Source organism: Brassica rapa, chromosome A05 (assembly GCF_000309985.2).
Source record: "Brassica rapa cultivar Chiifu-401-42 chromosome A05, CAAS_Brap_v3.01, whole genome shotgun sequence".
Lineage (NCBI taxonomy): Eukaryota > Viridiplantae > Streptophyta > Magnoliopsida > Brassicales > Brassicaceae > Brassica > Brassica rapa.
Genome location: NC_024799.2, coordinates 21924664 through 21943552, shown reverse-complemented (window position 1 = coordinate 21943552; position 18889 = coordinate 21924664). Strand labels below are relative to the sequence as shown.

Here is an 18889-nt window from a genome sequence, read left to right as displayed (position 1 = left end):
GAGTATTTTATTCAGTTTTCATTCTCTGGTTGATATCTTTGCAGCTTTTTATTTTTACACTTTTTAACAAAGAAGGTGCAAAGTCGATGTTGCTTGTATATTCTAAAATTTTTGTCCAAATAGTTTACATAATAATTCAGTACCAAACGATCAAATTATCTTCTTAACATTAATCATTTTTTAAAAAAAAAATTCGGGTCAAATAATATGGTAACCGAACTACGTTGTAGAACTCGTAATCGACCAGATCAAGCAATAGAAGTACATATAAAGAAAACAAAGAACATAAAATTGATTATTTGCTGTTTTCATAGTAAATAAAATATTTTTTCTTATTTTTATTTCAACTTCAAAGAAAATAGTCAATAAATATAGTAAAATTATAAAGAAAAGTATATATAACTTATGTTTAAACACAGAATTAAATTTTTAATTTTATGTTCAAACATAAAATTATATTTATTTTATCTGTTTTTTTTAATAAGCTTATGTGTGTTTTGGTAATGATATTATATTTATTATTTCCAGAATAAATATTTTACTATTGATAATATTTTCATTTCATTGTCTTGTAAACAAAAACCCAAAACTAAAAACCAAAATCTAAAATCACCAATCATGTTTTTCAAAAAACTAAAATCTACTGCAATATCAAAAACCAAAATCTAAAATCTAAAATCTAAAATCCAAAAACCAAAAACCAAAAACTAGAAAACCAAACAAACAACCTTTTTTTTTTGTCACAAAACCAAACAAACAACCTGTATCTGTATTTTCAACAAAAACAAATGAGCCGTTCGAATAATTCTGAGAAGGCCGTATATTGGGTATTTAAGCTATTCGGTCCAAAACATTAAAAATTAAACAGACGTCGTCGTTTTGAAACGAGTCTGAAGATTCTATCTAGGCCCAAGTTTTTGCCGTGTAGGTAGTAACCACTGAACAAAACAAAACCCCCACACGTTAAAACCCTCCCATCTGAAATTCTGGAACAAGCTCGAGGGAGATGAAATGTCTCGCTCTACTTTGATTCCATCTCTAAACCCAGCTCACAGCTTCCGTCTTCAGTTCCCGCTATCCAATCCTTCATTCTCTTCACCTCCCAGTTTTCTGCGTGTTCGGAGATGCGGAAATCGCCGCCGTGGGGTCACCATGTCCGCCGGAAAGGATCACTACAAAACTCTGAATGTCGCCCGCAACGCCACCTTGAAGGAGATCAAAAGCGCGTACAGGGCACTCGCTCGCAAGGTTACTCCTTCAGCTTCAACTCTTTTACTTTGTTTTATTTTATTTTTAATTGTTAGAGAGTTGTGATATGGGTGTAAAACAGTATCATCCGGACATGAACAAGAACCCTGGGGCTGAAGATAAGTTCAAACAGATTAGTGCTGCTTATGAGGTAACTAACCCCAAAGTCCTCTCCTTTTTTTTTCCTTGTTTTTCATTCAAATCTGCTTCTTCTTCGTTTTTGCTTATTACAAGGTGGAAATGAAGCATCTTTTGTAGGTTTTATCTGATGAGGAGAAGAGATCCGCGTATGATCGCTTTGGCGAGGCTGGTTTAGATGGTAATTTCAATCCTTCACAGGATGCTTCTCAAGGAGTAAGTCAATCTCTTTGCAGAATTTTGATTGAAAAATGCCCTCTTTGATTCTTTTGTTTTTTTTTCTCATTCTTCAGGTGGACCCATTTGATTTGTATAGTGCATTCTTTGGAGGTGGTTCTGATGGATTCTTTGGGGATATGGGTGATTCTGGAGGCATGGGTTTTGATTTCATGAACAAGAGAAGCCTCGACCTTGACATCCGGTAACAAATTCTTGTATGCAAGTTTGTTCACGAGCTATACTTACTTTCATATTATTGTTTCCCCATGAAGTAGCATTTGATTACTGCATCCCTTCTGTGTTTGGTGATAGTTAGCTATAGGAAGTTCGAGATTCAGCTTATCCCTTTTGCTAAGCTCTTGTTGCGGCCTAGTCTGTTTTGCCCATTGTGTTTTTATTTCCTTGCCTCCTGACCTTTGGGAGTTTTTGTTTCTTTACTGATACTCGGGGAACGTGTGTATTAGGTATGATATGCGGTTGAGCTTTGAAGAGTCTGTTTTTGGAGTTAAACGTGAGATCGATGTTTCTTATTTAGCAACGTGTGATGGATGTGGAGGAACAGGTGCTAAATCTAGTAAGGACGTTAAACAGTGTAGCAACTGTGGTGGTAAAGGACGTGTCATGGACACTCAGAGAACACCCTTTGGAATCATGTCTCAGGTAACTCGTTTACTATAACTGAAACTTTAATTTCCCTGGACTTGTGTTGTGCTATAGATGATAGATAATAATGTGTGATATATATTTAGGTTTCCACATGCTCAAAATGTGGTGGTGATGGGAGAATCATAACTGATAAGTGTCGAATGTGCAATGGCAACGGGAGACTACGGTCTAGTAAAAAGATGGATCTTGTTGTCCCTCCTGGTGTCAGCGACAGAGCCACAATGCGGATGCGAGGAGAAGGTAACGTGGACAAGAGAAGGTACTGGAGAATCTGCCTTTTACGTTTCCTGATATTTAGTGTTTTGGCACCTGTTCTGTTTCTCAGTATGGTTTTTTTCACTTCCATAGTGGACGAGCTGGAGATCTGTTCATCGTGCTTCAGGTTGCTGAGAAGCGTGGGATCCGGAGGGAAGGGCTTAATCTATACTCCAAGATCACCATCGATTTCACAGATGCAATACTTGGGACATTCACAAAGGTTATTTTAAACTCGTTTGTTACTTTGATGTTACTCGGTAATGAGAACCTTGTAGGTATGACATCTTTTTTTTTTTTCAGGTAGAAACAGTTGAGGGAACAATGGATCTTCGGATTCCGCCTGGAACTCAGCCAGGTGACACTGTGAAATTATGTAGGAAAGGAGTTCCAGACACGGATAGACCTTCTGTTCGAGGTGATCATTGCTTTGAAGTGAAGGTTTTGATCCCCAAAAACCTAAGGTTTGTGTCACTATCAACTTCCCTTGTATCCCTTTCTCTGTCATGCTTAAAACTTTGCTTACTAAAATGTTGAAAACAATGTAAACGGCAGCGAGAGGGAACGCAAGTTGGTAGAGGAATTCTCGTCGCTTAGAAGATCTAGCAGTAGTACTGGTACAACACTTACTTGCACCTAATTCAAATCTATTTTCAACCAAAATAAAAATAAAAAAAACTTATAATCCTCATTTGTAGAAACTCGTCAAGAGGAGCATAGATTTGACTCAGAGTCCAGAGAAAAACCGTCTTTGTGGCGAAAAATGAAGAGTTTCGTAAGGTAAACAAACTCATGGAACTTTTCTCAGCAGTTGATCAAACGACACAGAATTGTCATCTTATTCATGAATCCTGGTCACGTTCTTTTTGTAGACCAGAAGATTCAAGGACGAAGTTTGGGACAATGAGCTTGAACTCATCAGTGCCACTACAAAGAATTAAAGAGACAGGGACTTCGATTGTTTTCCCCTTCTTGGCTCTGTGCGTTATAGCCTCGGCTGTTGCATTGGTTCAGAAAAAGGGTAATCGCCTGAAAGAAAAGAAAGAAATCTAATTTCGTTAAAACCCTAAACCCAGATGGAGAACTTTGGTTCCAAGTAAACAGAGAGCTTTAACCAGATAAACATGATTTTGAAGGGCCATTCCATTGATATACAATTCTAGTTTATAGGTTGAACTTGTTTGTTGTAGAAAAACAAAGAGATTTGTATGTATGTTTTATCATTAACTAGAGGAGTCCGGCGCTACGGATTTCGATGATAATATATGTTTTAGTGAAATTTAAATTAATTTTATAGTAATCATGGTAAATATTTAAATATTAATTGCTATTAAAATATATATATTTCTTAAAATTTTTATATGTATATTTTTATCAAAGATATAATTTTTGTGCAAGTTTTTCTTTTTTGTTCATTTGGTTGTGAGTATGATTATGTTAATCGAGTTGTGTTGTCTACACAAAATTTCAATTATATAACTAAAAAAATAACATGTGAGCATACCCAACATTGTCGCTGATTTGATTCAGAGTTGCAAGATTTTATAGATTTATAATATTCATAACAGTTCTCTAAATTTAAAATTTAAACATTATGAGTTAAATCAAATGAATCGACCAAAAGACAATACAATAGGGAAACCTTGAATCTATTATTTTTCCTCTGCAGTTAAAGAAGGAGCATAGACCTTTTATATTTTGTTTTTGATCAAATGGGAGTTTCTCTACCATTTGTTTAACAATTAGATATAAAACATGAGAAAGCAAATGATCGTGGATAAGAAGAAGGATCACGGATGGTAGATTATTCTTGGCTAAGGGATTTTCTCTTTTAACCATTATCTTGTTTTTTTCTTTAATTTTGTAAATATTTATTAGGTGGTACATTATTCTTGGCTAAGGGATTTTCCGGCATGGGATTATATGTATTGACGTGGTAGTATCGCAGTTTATGTTAAATTGATGGTTTAATCGTTTTGTGATTTTTTGTTTATATTTTAAATCACTAAACAAAATATAAACAGAAAAATTGTCTCTCCTACATACCATTATGGTATTGTGTCTCTTTTGATTCTGTTTTTGCCGCTTTGTTTCACTTATTGCGAAATATGTCAGGTTGCTAAAATAAAGAAACAAATATTAAAAATTGATAACTGAAAAAAAAATTTGAACACCAATTGATAAATACAATTATGTTTATGATCTACGCATAAAACAAAATAGAGTTATACATTCAGATATGACTGATAGCAGAATCAAGTAAATAGCACTTCTAGATAACAACATGAACAAATACATAGATTATACACATATATTGTTATTCTATTTAGTGTAAAATGTTTTTTTTTCCGAATTCTAGATACATATAGTTTTAAGATTTTGAATCGGAGATTCCAATACAGATATACCCAAAATTCATTGCGTAAAATGTTTTTGTGATACATGTTTGGTATTATGGTATATCAGAGGAATAACAAATAACTGAATAATTGTTTGAAAAAAAATAGATTAAGATATTTTAAAACGATAGAAAATCAAAAGTTTAGTTCTAGTTTTCAATAGATTAAGCACTCTGTTAGATACTAATACATATATAGTGTAACTAAAAGGCATGAAGCAGCCGTACAATTATGATTTGTGAATGAGAAAATGGGGAAATCACATTTTTTAAACTGTGACAACGTGATAAACTTCTATGATATTCACCACCTGTGTTTTCAAGTAGCATTAGCTATCTTCTGATATCGTTAGACTTGTTTGCTCATCAAAATGGAACTCAATACCGAAGCCTTCTTAAGCTTTGCTAAGAACTGTTTTGCAGCTTAGAACTCTCAATATCATAGCTTCATTGTCTTCGTCCCCATAATAACACTGTAACACCTTTTCCAGAAGGTTCCTAGCAAAACCTGAAGCTCTGGTAGAAGTCACTTGGTCTATGACTGAAGAACACGTGACCATGGACGCTCAAACGATGGTCAAACCATGGGTGCAGAACTAAAGGGTCGTGGTCAACCATTCTCCATACGCTCATGGGCTGGAAAGACCGTATGTTGAAGAAACTCGCGTTCTTCTGACTCGAAGATCCAGAGAAAATTAGCATCAATTTCGGCACCCTTTGTCTCAGGGAGGCTGTTAAGAGTTTTCCTTATGAGGGAGTGTCATTTTTTTTAGCAGGGCCATTGTCTTCAGCTCCAAGTACATTACTGCGTTAAGAGGAACAATTTTGTGGAACCTATGACGAAGACATAAAATAGAAGCACAGACTTGAACCAATAAGAGAAACATACCTGCAAGAGTGAGCTCCTGAGCAGTATTTGGTGTATTCTCAAACAATGGAGACAGACTTTATGAATTTCGTCAGAAAAACCTGAAACAGAACCTAGTAAATACCATCATCCATTCCACACATAACAAAATTTTCAATCTAAACTTGGCAGCACTAAGCTCTGCTGAACGATCCTCAACACATGAATAATCTAAAAAGACGAAGCTCACATATATTTGAACCCTCGCCACATAAACCATCAATAAACAAAGTAGGATCGAAGAGTGCATACCTTAAGCCGAGACAACAGATCACTGCAGATATTGTAGTCTTTCCCAACAAAGGAACCTAATTAGTGGTTCTTTGATTGAGTTCCTCACAAAAAAACCTAACAAAGCCATGCAAAACATGAGTTCTTTGATTGTTGGTTTTGCAATTTTCGTAGCGGTGTAACCTACTAATTTGAAAATGTTGCAGTAGTCTGAGCAGAGGGGAACAAAATCTCAGAATTTGATCCTTTCTGCTAATTTGAAAATAAAGTAAATCAGCACCAAAAGTCTCATAAAAGGATGCTGGTTACTTAAGAGTTTCCTAAATGTGAGAGTAATGCCACATATCTGACCATTAGAACAGGCTAAGCCCAAACCGGGAGGACGGTGCATCAGATTTGAAATTCTCAAACTTGAGATTTAAAAGTCTCTAAAGGTAACGCTTTGAAATTTTCGATTTCAAAAGAGGCTTGTTAAGAGTCTGAGAAACTCCTCTAGAAATCACATTTGCATTGGTTAGAAAGGAAATTGAGCCACCTACCTTCTTTTTTGGATCGTTCTCAAGGTTTTGTTGAAAAGAGATGGTCATGCGAATGTCAGCGACCTCCAGCAGTAAGATTCCTATAACTAAACAAACATATAGCTTTCCATCAGCGAGTGCAAGAACAGTGTTTAAGAAATAAGGTTTGTACCTTTTGTTTTAAATCCTTTTCAGCTTTCTCGATTCAGGAACATACTTTACAGTGAACTCCACTAACAACAGAGAGAGCAACTTCATTCCCCCCCCCCCCCCCCCCCCCCTCGATGAAACACCTCCTTAGTACAGCATACATGGCTAAACACTGTATATATAGGCATACGAAATCTCAGCATTGAAAAAAATCAGGATTACATGTGATCAAGAAGCTGCAAAATTAAGTAACTATTACCAAACGTGGATGTAGTGGGGAGTATTAGAAGATCGAAAACGAAAAGATAGCTCATGTATATGACCGTTTCCTCATTGAGACACTTCCAATCTCTGCGTCATTCCTTACCCTTTCTTTCACACTTAATGGACGCAGATGAACCTTGCATTTGATCTTCTCTTGCAGCCATCTTCATCCCTCACATTCCGTACATCACCTGATCTTATCTCTAAAGAAATCATGACCGAAAACAGCGACGCAGAGGAAGTAGTCAGAGGCGAAGTGGAGTCCGCCGTGATCTTAAATAGCAATGGCGTCATGAGTTGCGATCAGAGAACTTGACTTGATCTAACACCATGACAGAGAAGAGCTGAGCAATGGAGGCGAATGAGAGCTTGATTTCAACGACGGAGTAAAGCTTTAACAAAGTAGGCACAGTGGTTGCCATGAGCTTGATCTCGGACACGGACACGACGCGAAAATTGTTTTGCAAACCGATTTTTTAAAAAAGCAATCGTAGATGATGGATTCAAAGAGGACTTTAAGAGCATGAATGTGTAACTGGTAGATTTCTGGGTGGGAGGAAGAAGATGGAACAACTCAATTGAAGCCCTAGGGTGTGAGCCGATATCGCGCCGGAAGAGAAGGATAAAGGTTGGAGCATGTCGACCTACTTTTTCAGGCTGGGCTTTAGAAATCTTTACACAGAAACCATATAGAATCAAAAGCCCAAACGAAATTATAACCTAAATAAATGAAACGGTGTGTTTTCGGTAAGTGGACACGTGACACACTGGGAGAGACCTATTTTCTGACGTGGCTGCCCCACAGAAGAGAATAGCTGCTCTTTATAGTATTAGATTTATGGTTAAAAGAGTTCTGATAAAACGAACAATATGGCTTCCTCTAAGCAAATAATTCAAGTATTGAGATACCATATGAGCTCGTAGTAGATATTTCATTGTATATTGTTGAGGTGAACCCTGCAAAGTTAGAGAACAAGTTGGTGCAAGAATTAGATTTTAAGATAATCGTAGCCGTTCTCTTCCAAAGTGTAACGCTCAACCCTTGTTCGGAAACTCGCTAGACGTAACGCGTGCGGCGCACCCGGGCCTAGCGAGTTATCAAAAAAGCGGGAAAAAATTCGGAGAGTACGCGGGGCGAAATTTTTGGTATTTTTACATGTATAATACTTCATTTATACGTATTTATGTATAATACATGTTACAGTTACACATCAAACATATATAATATATGTTCCAATGAGATTTTGTTAGTTTTCAAAGTCACGGTTTCAAAGAAAATGGAGAATTTTTTTGTATACGGAATAAAGTTTGGGAGATGATTGGGTTAATAGTTGGTTTGGAGATTGGACGATGGCAAATAGATGTGTTTAACAAAAATTTGGGCCAAACTAAAATATATACATGAAGAAGTAACGTGTTTGGGCCAAGCGTTTTTACTTATTAAACGGACGTTTTATTAATTCCACGGCATTACGCGTCCGTTACGCGGTTGAGCGTAGAATAAAAACGAATTGAACCATTTCGCCACGGTTACCTTCCGCTTTACGATTACTCGCCCGATTAATCGGCTAAGGGGCCGATTTTTAGAACAAGGCGCTCAACCATTTCTGTCTTTTTTTTCTAATCACTGTGAGTCTGTAGCCATCGTGACTTTTATTAATTTGTTTTTTTCTTATTTAGACAAATTAGCCTATATTTAAATAGAATATATTAATGGGACCCTATTGACTGGATCATTCAGAGTAGAGACAATGACATAATAGAGAATGTGTTTTTGGTAAAAAATATTAAATGCTGTAAATTATTGTTGTTGCCTTTTCTACATGTTAAGGTCCTACTTACCATACACACCCCATGTTCTATTTTCCCTTTTACACATGCAATTTATTCTACAGACAAAATCAATTTTATATACTTATATGATTCTTTTTTGAAAAAAATATTACTGAAGGAAAAACATAGAACTAAGTGTATCTTGAGAAGAGGGCTCCACTTTACTCAGATGCAAGGAATTTCATGATGTTCTTAACACGCCTTTTAATTACTAATAACTTTTTTGGATTCCATTTCTTTTGTATTAGTTTAATATCTGTCCCCCCAACTATACTCATCCACTTGCTAATTTCTTTATGTTACACATCATTTTTCACAAACATTTCTCTAATACAACAAAAATGACTAAAATATTAATAATTTCACAACATTTTTAGCAGTTTATGAAACTAGAGCATTTCCAGCAGTTTAGCAGTTTATGTATTGAAAAAGGTGTTAAAAGACTAATGCAGGTTAGATAAAGACAAATACTGCTAAACATGTTACATAGGATACTCTACAATACGATCCATTGCAATCACATATTTTAAACCAAGCATAGAATGACATATGTCACTGTTGCATTAGAAATACCGTTTTTGTCACATACCGAAGCTCTTTAAAATTAAATAAGTATTAAAAATTAAAAAAAAAACGGGAAGAAAAAGAGGAGAGATTGACTGATAAGTGTTGACTACTCTTCACTTCACTCACACACAACCTTCCTTCTTCAGACAGAGCTTTCTAGGGTTTCTAATGTCTCCTCTCTCTCTCCTCCTCTCGATTCTCCTCCTCTCTCTTCCTCCTCCCTCACTCCAAGACCTCTCCGCCGACAAATCCGCCCTCCTCTCTCTCCGCTCCTCCCTCGGCGGCCGCACATTCCTCTGGAACCCCAAACAAACCTCCCCATGCAACTGGACCGGCGTCTCCTGCGACTCCGACCGAGTAACCGCCCTCCGCCTCCCCGGCGTCGCGCTCTCCGGCCAGATACCCGAGGGTATTTTCGGTAACTTAACAAATCTCCGCACCCTCAGCCTCCGTCTCAACGCCCTAACCGGAACGCTCCCGTTAGATCTCGGCAGCTGCTCAGACCTCCGGCGGCTTTACCTCCAGGGGAACAGATTCTCCGGCGAGATACCGGAGGTTTTATTCAGCCTCAGCAACCTCGTGAGGCTGGATCTTGGAGATAACGGTTTCTCCGGGGAGATCTCCTCAGGGTTCAAGAACCTCACGAGGCTCAAGACTCTGTACTTAGAGAATAACAAACTCTCTGGGCCTTTAGTGGATATGGGCTTGGGCTTGGGTTTGGATCAGTTTAATGTTTCTAACAACTTGTTGAACGGATCTATACCCAAGAATCTTCAGAGATTCGATTCCGATTCGTTTCTTGGGACTTCTCTATGCGGGAAACCGCTTGGTGTTTGTAATAACGAAGGAACTGTGCCGAGTCAGCCTATTTCTGTCGGGAACATTCCAGGGAGTGATGGGAAGAGAGAAAAAGGGAAGCTTTCTGGTGGAGCGATAGCTGGGATAGTGATTGGTTGCGTGGTTGCGTTCTTCGTGGTTGTTATGGTTCTGATGGCTCTCTTTGGGAAGAAGAGGACAAGGGAGGTCGACGTTGGAAGAACCATCAAGCAGCTTGATATCGAATCTCCCGGGGAGAAAGCGGCGGTGGAAGCAGCGACTGAGAGTGGATACGAGGCGGCGGCTGTGACGGGGAACGCGGAAGTGAACGGTTCAGGGACGAGGAGGAAGTTAGTGTTCTTTGGGAACGCTACGAAGGTGTTCGAGCTGGAGGATCTGCTGAGAGCTTCTGCGGAGGTTTTGGGGAAGGGGACGTTCGGGACGGCGTATAAGGCGGTGCTTGACGCGGCGACGATGGTGGCTGTGAAGAGGCTGAAGGATGTGACGATGGCGGATAGAGAGTTCAAGGAGAAGATTGAGGTTGTTGGGGCGATGGATCATGAGAACTTGGTGCCGTTGAGAGCTTATTATTACAGTGGTGATGAGAAGCTGCTTGTGTATGACTTCATGCCTATGGGAAGCTTGTCTGCTCTCTTACACGGTAAAAGTTTATTTTATTTTTTTTTTTGGTAAAAAAAGTTATGACTGAAAAATCATTTTGAGTAACACGACTTATATTAAAAAAAAAAACGAAACAGTTTTGTGAAGAATTTACACGGTAAAAGTTTTGTTAATGGTTATGTGAATAAATGGGGACAGTACTTAGCCTTGGATGTGTGTTCTAAGTTTCAAAGAATAGCTTTTGTTTGTGTTGTGCTTAACGTTATTGTTATGTTACAGGAAACAAAGGCGCAGGACGGAGTCCACTAGACTGGGAAGTACGGTCACGTATCGCCCTTGGAGCTGCTCGTGGACTAGACTATCTTCATTCGCAAGATCCGTTAAGTTCTCATGGGAACGTCAAGTCTTCCAACGTTCTCTTAACAAACTCCCACGATGCACGAGTCTCTGACTTCGGTTTGGCTCAGCTCGTCGGCTCTTCAACCGCAACCACAAACCGTGTTACAGGGTACCGTGCGCCGGAAGTAACTGATGCGAGGCGTGTTTCGCAGAAGGCGGATGTGTACAGCTTTGGTGTGGTGCTGCTAGAGCTGCTGACGGGGAAAGCGCCGTCTAACTCGGTGATGAATGAGGAAGGGATGGACTTGGCGAGGTGGGTGCATTCGGTGGGGAGAGAGGCGTGGAGGAGTGAGGTTTTCGAGTCGGAGCTGATGAGTTTGGAGACGGTGGTGGAAGGAGAGATGGAGGAGATGCTGCAGCTGGGGATTGAGTGTACGGAGCCACACCCTGACAAGAGGCCAGTGATGGTGGAGGTGGTGAGGAGGATCCAGGAGTTGCGCCAATCGGGTTTGGATCAGGTTCTCTAGACCCATGGATGCAAGGAGGCTCGAGAGGTTCACTAGTGTGAACGATGGTATGAAACGCGGCGTTTGCTGATGTCTTTCTCTCTAGATGTGAAATGTTAGTTTAAGAATATGGCGGGGAATTAGAGTTGGGGTCGTTAATTAGTTTCATAATTTTGGTTTTCTTTTTCTTTTTTTTTCTCGTGTGTGTGGACTGGGGCACTGATAATGATGAGTTCGTTGAGGTTGTAATTATTAGTGCTTTTAACTTTAATTTTTATTTCAGTATTGTTTCAGCCTTTTGTCAGTTTGATACCAATAGTACGCGAGCCCAAAAAGAACAAATAATTAGTAACTTTTATAATATTAAGTTATTAACCATTTCATGCTGAAAATGTTTTGAGAAGCTACGAATTATTATGTTTCTGTATGATGAGAGAATGAGACAATGTTTTTCTTTAACGTGTTTGATTGAATTCCATTTCACTGATTTTGTTTGTTAACAATTTGTGTATAAAGTGAGATTTTGTTACACTACTAAGAGAAAAAGTAGCTTTTAGTTGTCATCATATATTGATATTTTGTCAAAATAATATTTGATCTTCTTCCGTCTCTGTGATAGATATACACCTCAGTTTTGCATTTTCATGAACGGTTTGGCTTTAAAAAGGCTTGGCTTGGCCCAAATTGTAATAAGCATTATTACTTGGGACGCGAGTTTGGTTGTGGCTCATCTTTCCAGCCTTTAGATAGAAGATCGTAGTTGATTGATGCCAACTGCGACAGATTCTGCAAAACCATGAAACGAAAGCAACTTACTTAGAGCGCTAAGTAAAAATGTACGAACATAGAACTCAAATCTTAAAATCAACAACTAAATAGACTTTGTATACTCGGTACAAAACTGGCTCTTAACAGGGAAGTCATGTGATCAGTACCTTGAACGAGAAATTACTGAAAGAGTAATCTACAGGTATGCCAGACTCCGACTCTGCTTGTCCGTCGCTTTCTTCAACCTGTGTATCACCATTTTGGTGAAATTATTTACATTCAAAGAACATTAATGAAAGTTAAGGAGGTTGAAATCAAAGAGTGGGATCAATGAATGTTACCTCTCCCTCCTCATGACCATTGCTCGAACAACCACTGCTGCCACTCAAGCTATCAGCATCGCTATAATCTTGAACCTCACCCGATGGGAAAAATTGCTCATCAGATGTGTTCCACGAGTAGCGACTTCTGAAGTAACTAGTGTCGATTGCACTCTCTGAAGCTGGAACAAATGCAGCCTAAAGAAAACTAGCGTCAAACTTTGCATACGACATGAGGGTCCGTTTCTGCAAATCATATATCATCAAAAGAAAAAGATACAGCACCTTTTGCCTCGCTAGAGTATCCCAATTGATGTCTTTAAAGAAGACGTGCTGCTTGACCTGCGCCATGAACTTATTTTCAGTAAATACAGCAAACTGGAACAAGTCATTACAGAAAACGACATCAGTTTTTACCTCAGCAGCACCTCTAGCTCCAAGTCTCAGATGAGGATCTTCTGTTAAAAATCTAGAAAGAGAAGATGACATGACGTTACAGACAATAACCTGTCTTTTATCTGTAGAGCAAAGATTCTATCTAGTATGGAAACACAGAGTTTGAATCAAACGTCCTTAGTATGTACATTAACTATGGACGTTAGCGAAACAGATAGTTACTCAATATAGTGAGCAGAAAAGAGTTGTTCATCCGTGTTTTCTATTGCACAACTGATGATTTTGGAAGCGACCATAGTGTGAAGCGTATAATTAGAAAGAGAGAGAGAATATATTTTACCGGTCAATAATATCGTGGGCTTCAGCACTTATTTCTTCCGGGACATGAGGCCATGGTATGTTACGATTGAGAATATTGTCAAATATTTGCTACAACAAACCAAAGATAATGCAAATAAATGTTAAAAGCCAAAATGAGATGCAAGCTACTCCTTATAGAAACATAACTAATCATTTCATATGTAAGTTACAGGAGTACAAAAGCCTGTACAAAACCTAACACGGTACTCGGAGACCTTGAGAAACATATGTTCCGCACTCAAAGCATTACCAAGAAACAACATATGATTAGTCTCTCACCTGAGGTTGCTCAGCATTGAAAGGTGGAATTCCCACAATGAGTTCAAACAGAATGATTCCAACAGACCACCAATCCGCAGTTGCAGCTGAAAAATATTGCAAGTATATGTCAATTTTGTCAACTTGGCATGTGATAAACGGAACAGAAACATCTGAAACTCGGTAGTCCAGCTTTCTAATTACTAAGCACATCAATATTATGCAGAAACAGATGTGTAGAGCGTATTTTTTTCCTGGCTCAATAACCAACCCAGCCGAATACCAAGCATTCTACTCAAAAAACCATTTTTGATTAGAAGATAAATATACAGCAAGATTAGAACGCACCATGTCCTGTCCCTAAAAGAATTTCTGGTGCTAAGTAGTCAGGAGTACCCACAGCAGACCGTTTCTTGCGCCTTTCAAGTTGATGCTCGGATGTGGGTAATTGTGATTCCTCCTCATCAAGTAGAGATATCCCAGGACCAGACAGATCATCCGTGCTGTTGATGAGACCAACTTTGGAGAGCCCAAAATCTGTCAACTGCTCAATACAGTGAAACAAACCACAAAAGACGCAGTAATTCTGAGAATTTATTGCTAAGACCAGAACACAATCTCCTAATCCTCAAATAACAAGACAACCAAAGTATTCCAAAAGATGGCCGAAGAGAGTTCTAACAATCGAAAAAATACCTTAATATGACCATCATGCGCAATCAACAAATTATCAGGCTTCAAATCACGGTGAACAACACCCTCAGAATGCAAATATTCCAAAGCAAGGACCTGAAAAGAAAATTGATCATGAAATCACTTTCTAGAACTTCTATGGCATGACTCAAAAATAAGCATGCAGAACTTACCACTTCGGCAATATACACACGGACAATATCTTCCTCTAAGCAACCCAAATTTCTCAACAAAGAATACAGGTCCCCTCCATTCAAATACTCCATCACCAGATACAGGTTGTCACGACACGTGAAAGAATAGAAGAAACGTACCTGCTCAAAAGAAGTTACATTTAAAGATGTAGATCTATCCAAAGAATGTGCTTAAAGGTTAGACCTGCTCACCACAAAGGGATTGCGGACATTGATCAAAATATCACGTTCGGCTAGTATACTTTCAACAGCATTCTTTCGGATCATATCTGCCTTTTTCAGAACCTGAAGAGTATAACAGACATTACAACACAAGATTAGAGAAAATCCAACTAGAGATTTTGTCATCCACGTCATCCTAACTACAATATTTTTTCACAAAAGAAAAGAGAACTAAGAGAGAGCAAACGCAAAATATATTTTACCTTGATTGCAAATAGATCTCCCGTTGTTCTCTTTTTAGCCAAAAAAACTCTCCCAAAAGCTCCCCGACTTATTGGTTTTATGATCTCAAAATCATCTATGGATGTGCGGTCGCGCGGGTGTACTGGACTGGTCCTCAAGCCTCGAACAACATCATCTTCTAAAGGAGCATCTTCATCAATTACAGTGCTTGATAAGTCAACCTTTTCATCATCCAGAAGCTCACAGATCTGCAGATATTTCTCCCTACATAATGAAGAAATCTATACTTTCAACACCTAATATTTCTGGAAATCACAAAACATCTACAAATTACACATGAACGCAAAAAGAAGAGAGAGGGAGGGACTTAAAAGATATCTCATGCCAAAAATAACACAAGAAACTCACCGGATTAACTTTTCTATGCGAGTCCCAAAAGTTTCTACTGTAAGTGCATCAAACTTACTGCGGTCTATGACAACCCTCAGATCTCCAAGACAAGAAAGTAAAAATGGAATTGATTGTTCATCACCCGGGATGGCATCTGCTGCACATTTTGCAATGTCAGCAAGTTCGCTCATCTGCATCAAGAGTTTCTATCAGAGAAATATTTAATAAGGAAAGACAATTTATGAAGATGGAGCATAACCATCACAAACCTGTGGATATTCATCATGATCATGGAAAGTACCCTTGCCTCCTAGAATCATTTCAATTGGATCAGGTCTAGGGGTTGGAATTGGGGATCTAGGAGTCATGCTACTGGCAGATGAGGTTGTCATGCCTTGATCAGACTTGGAACCAAAACGGGTTTTACATGACATTAAGGGTAAACCTCTCAGATCATCCATAAAAACTGAATTATCAGTCTCTGGGAGACAGTCAAGCATGTCTTCTGACCCTCTCCGCGACCAATCACTCAACCTTGGCGAGAGAACATCACACTCTTGAGTCAAATTTGAATTGGATACTTTCATACCATCTGGGCTTTCTCCAGCTGCTAAGCTATCCTTATGCCTGAAGGTCTCTGCTATCTTGTCTAGAGTTCCAGCAACTGCCATAAGCCGCTCATCAACACTCAGTCCTTTCTGGTCATATTTATCAGCTAATGTACAAATTCTAGAGTGATCTTCGACATGGGTAGTGGGAACCTCCTCCTCACAGATACGGCACATTATTGAACTTTCTTCCGAAACAAGTGGCTGTTCCCCCCAGTAACCCCAAGATACATTGTGCCGATGCTTGGGGGAATGTTCATGAGAATCTTTTGCGGGAGGGCCGCTGAGAGTAGAGATAGCCGCATGTCGATTTCTAACCAGATTTGGAGGTTCAACTTTGTTATGATTCTGCTCTTCTAATGCTGGCGCTTCTTTCACAGTTTTCAGTACTGGAGTTGGAAGTTTCTTCCACGAAGACATTCTATCAATGTTTGCAGGAGATTCAGATTCTTTAAGAACATCATTTTCAGGAGGAGAGAGGGGAGGAACTGAGCGTACAACAACGTCCTCCTTCCACTGCAAACCACGCTGTTCCTGACTATAAGCTTTCTTGGTGGATGGTGGCATCTTCAAGACCTTTGCAGCACTTGAACTCCTTCCCGCTCCGCTGGGAGGTATTTTTTCTATAGAATGCAAAACTCTTGACTGACGTAGTTGTACAACTTGTTCCTCTTCTCCCCAACTTTCCTTATGAAACTGTAGCAATCTCGTACATCTGGTAAGTATAAAAAGCATCCGAGTATGAAGCTGTTTGAGAACGCCCTGAGGAAGCTCTTGACGTCTATCATCTAAATCTTGAACTATGCCTTCACACTGAAGCCAGAAATCTCCAGGAGTAGTCATAGCACAACTGCGAGCCAAAATCAGCAAGTCTTCAAATGTTTCCTCCCACTCAGGATGGCTTTCTGCATTTTTCTCAAGAATTCCCACCAGGTCCGCAGCAAATACCTTAAGGTCAGAGTTTACTTCTTCCTTTGCTTTATCAAATTTGGCCCGAATGAGAACCAATATTTCCTGGAAAAGACAGACTATTAGATTCTGCATACGGAGAAAACTCACACGGATTAATAGAGATCGGAGACTCTAGAATACCTCCACATTGTTCGACCTACGAGGCTTCCACAATGGGAAGGGACGTACACCCTTAGAGTTCAGCTCATGAGAAAAGCTTTTGATGTCACCAGGAAACCTTTTCCGAGGAGCACTGGTCATACGAAGTAAGGCTTGATAACGTGGTGATTCTGACTCTTTTGGATTTTCCCATTCATACGTATTCTAAAAAAAAATAAACATCAAGGCAAAAAGATCACTTAAGCGTAATACACAGCACAAACTACACTAAAATATCCATATGATGGAGAATGGGGTACCTCTGGGGTGCAGAAGTCTGAACTTTTTATAGGGCCAGAGCGGCCTGCGAAATACAACCATAAGAAAACTTAGTAATAAGAACTGAAGAAGTAACAGGTGACATACAATATCGCGATACAATTCAGAGGTGATAAGGTCCAGTTATTAACACACACGGATGCTCATCCTTAAAACTAAACATTTCTCTTATATCTTCCAAGCGAACATTCTCATAGCATAAGACTCTTATCACATTACCATCATACAGAAACTTCTCAATACGTTTTAATGTCTTTTAATCAAATTAAATTTAACACCGTTTCTCCCACCAACCATTTCAAGATGTTGAGGACTTACCAGCTCCCGACGAGGATGCTGCATTCTGCAATCGAGATCCTGAAGGCGGCAACGTAGGGCTGAGGCTCTTCGGCGGTCCACCAGTATCAGGAGACATACTACTATCACGATCACTCGCTTGAGCGCGACTCATGTTCTCTTCAAACCTCAGCATTACACTCCCAGCTTCCTTCTTCTTATCCCCACTACCAAATCCAGACGAACCTGAACCCGAACCCGAACCCGAACCAATATCAGTAGCCATCTTCGAGAGCTTACTCGTACACAGCAGAGGCGGAGTCTTCTCATCACTCCGAAAATTGAAAACACTCTCCCTAGGCAAAGGCCCCGATCTCGTCTTGATCCGGTTCAATCCCAGAGACGACGCCATGATCGGAGAAACAAACGCCGGTCCTCCTCCGTTCTTCTTCGCCTCGGAGCTGGGAGACAAGTTCGATTTCCCGATAGAGTGAGGAGACGGAACTTCTTTTCCCTTATTCTTCTTCAAACCGTCTTTAATCGACGACGCCTGCTTACAACCGAAGCCGCCGAGTGAGCTCGGGCTATGGATCGGGGATTCATCCTTGGAAGCGGATTTGGACTTCTTCTTGTCCGATGGATTAGGAGAGTTGGAGCCGACGGATCTGGGGCTGTTGGAGCTATCCGGGCTCGAGGATCCGGATTTTTTTGAGGAGAAGAAGAGTTTGTTCTTGAACACCATTCTCGATTCGAAAAACCTAATCAGGATACTAGGATCCAACTCAAAAGTTAGTGGTCATTTACACACTTGTAACTTCGAAAGAGAACTGTCTCTGTGTATATGATTCGATTCTGTGGAGATCTCAGAGGTTCAGAGGTGCGGAAGCGACGAGGAAGAAGAAGAAGAAGGAAGGCGTGACTGTAGTGGTAACCGTAGATTTAGAGTCCCCCCAAATGTTTTTTTTTTTTTGTATAATGACTAACACAGAAAAATAGGTCAACAAATGTCAAATTCTGACTGATCATTTGACTTTTGATTAAGATTTTAAACTGATAAAACTAAATTTTCATCTACAAAATCATTTTCCAACAGCACAAACCAGCTTTTTCATTTTTTTCAAATTCGAAAAATCAAAGACAAAAGAACAAATTCGAG

At 39.3% G+C, this 18889-nt stretch overlaps 3 protein-coding genes and 1 long non-coding RNA gene across 6 annotated transcripts; 2 read left to right on the top strand and 2 right to left on the bottom strand.

Moving 5' to 3' along the window:
- Nucleotides 1-772: 772 nt before the first annotated feature.
- LOC103869644 (chaperone protein DnaJ 1) lies at nucleotides 773-3749 on the top strand. The gene is made up of 11 exons (XM_009147721.3): nucleotides 773-1248; nucleotides 1331-1399; nucleotides 1507-1602; nucleotides 1680-1807; nucleotides 2070-2265; nucleotides 2355-2530; nucleotides 2620-2749; nucleotides 2830-2990; nucleotides 3082-3143; nucleotides 3225-3306; nucleotides 3399-3749. Exons 1-11 carry the CDS (start codon nucleotides 1012-1014, stop codon nucleotides 3577-3579), a joined length of 1518 nt encoding a protein of 505 aa, XP_009145969.1. The 5' UTR covers nucleotides 773-1011; the 3' UTR covers nucleotides 3580-3749.
- Nucleotides 3750-5015: 1266 nt separating this feature from the next.
- On the bottom strand, nucleotides 5016-7803 carry LOC103869642. Of its 3 annotated transcripts, XR_633257.3 has the most exons (7): nucleotides 6990-7801; nucleotides 6753-6902; nucleotides 6602-6687; nucleotides 6250-6311; nucleotides 6084-6179; nucleotides 5814-5893; nucleotides 5016-5729 (listed from the first exon to the last, which is right to left on the bottom strand). It is a non-coding gene; the product is annotated as an uncharacterized LOC103869642 (long non-coding RNA). The 3 variants fall into 3 exon arrangements; XR_633256.3 differs by having other exon boundaries at nucleotides 6084-6311; nucleotides 6990-7803; XR_633255.2 differs by lacking the exon at nucleotides 6250-6311 and having other exon boundaries at nucleotides 6990-7789.
- A 1699-nt stretch (nucleotides 7804-9502) lies between these two features.
- On the top strand, nucleotides 9503-11969 carry LOC103869641 (probable inactive receptor kinase RLK902). Its single transcript, XM_009147720.3, has 2 exons — nucleotides 9503-10871; nucleotides 11111-11969. Exons 1-2 carry the CDS (start codon nucleotides 9563-9565, stop codon nucleotides 11695-11697), a joined length of 1896 nt encoding a protein of 631 aa, XP_009145968.1. The 5' UTR covers nucleotides 9503-9562; the 3' UTR covers nucleotides 11698-11969.
- Nucleotides 11970-12214: 245 nt separating this feature from the next.
- LOC103869640 (probable serine/threonine protein kinase IREH1) lies at nucleotides 12215-18706 on the bottom strand. The gene is made up of 17 exons (XM_009147719.3): nucleotides 17776-18706; nucleotides 17439-17482; nucleotides 17161-17343; nucleotides 15730-17082; nucleotides 15479-15651; nucleotides 15091-15334; nucleotides 14858-14950; nucleotides 14645-14785; nucleotides 14475-14567; nucleotides 14127-14322; nucleotides 13800-13885; nucleotides 13501-13589; nucleotides 13182-13233; nucleotides 13050-13106; nucleotides 12786-12962; nucleotides 12612-12689; nucleotides 12215-12462 (listed from the first exon to the last, which is right to left on the bottom strand). Exons 1-17 carry the CDS (start codon nucleotides 18473-18475, stop codon nucleotides 12376-12378), a joined length of 3846 nt encoding a protein of 1281 aa, XP_009145967.1. The 5' UTR covers nucleotides 18476-18706; the 3' UTR covers nucleotides 12215-12375.
- Between the last annotated feature and the right edge of the window lie 183 nt (nucleotides 18707-18889).

Bases quoted from the DNA above. Each gene is read 5' to 3' on its own strand.
- LOC103869644 (XM_009147721.3), top strand. From the start codon at position 1,012: ATGTCTCGCTCTACTTTGATTCCATCTCTAAACCCAGCTCACAGCTTC. The intron at 1,400-1,506 runs GTAACTAACCCC...CATCTTTTGTAG, and splicing joins AGATTAGTGCTGCTTATGAG to GTTTTATCTGATGAGGAGAA. The intron at 2,750-2,829 runs GTTATTTTAAAC...TTTTTTTTTCAG, and splicing joins TACTTGGGACATTCACAAAG to GTAGAAACAGTTGAGGGAAC.
- LOC103869641 (XM_009147720.3), top strand. From the start codon at position 9,563: ATGTCTCCTCTCTCTCTCCTCCTCTCGATTCTCCTCCTCTCTCTTCCT. The intron at 10,872-11,110 runs GTAAAAGTTTAT...GTTATGTTACAG, and splicing joins CTTGTCTGCTCTCTTACACG to GAAACAAAGGCGCAGGACGG.
- LOC103869640 (XM_009147719.3), bottom strand. From the start codon at position 18,475: ATGGTGTTCAAGAACAAACTCTTCTTCTCCTCAAAAAAATCCGGATCC. The intron at 15,335-15,478 runs GTGAGTTTCTTG...TTCATTATGTAG, and splicing joins CGCATAGAAAAGTTAATCCG to GGAGAAATATCTGCAGATCT. The intron at 13,886-14,126 runs GTGCGTTCTAAT...AATATTTTTCAG, and splicing joins TCTTTTAGGGACAGGACATG to CTGCAACTGCGGATTGGTGG.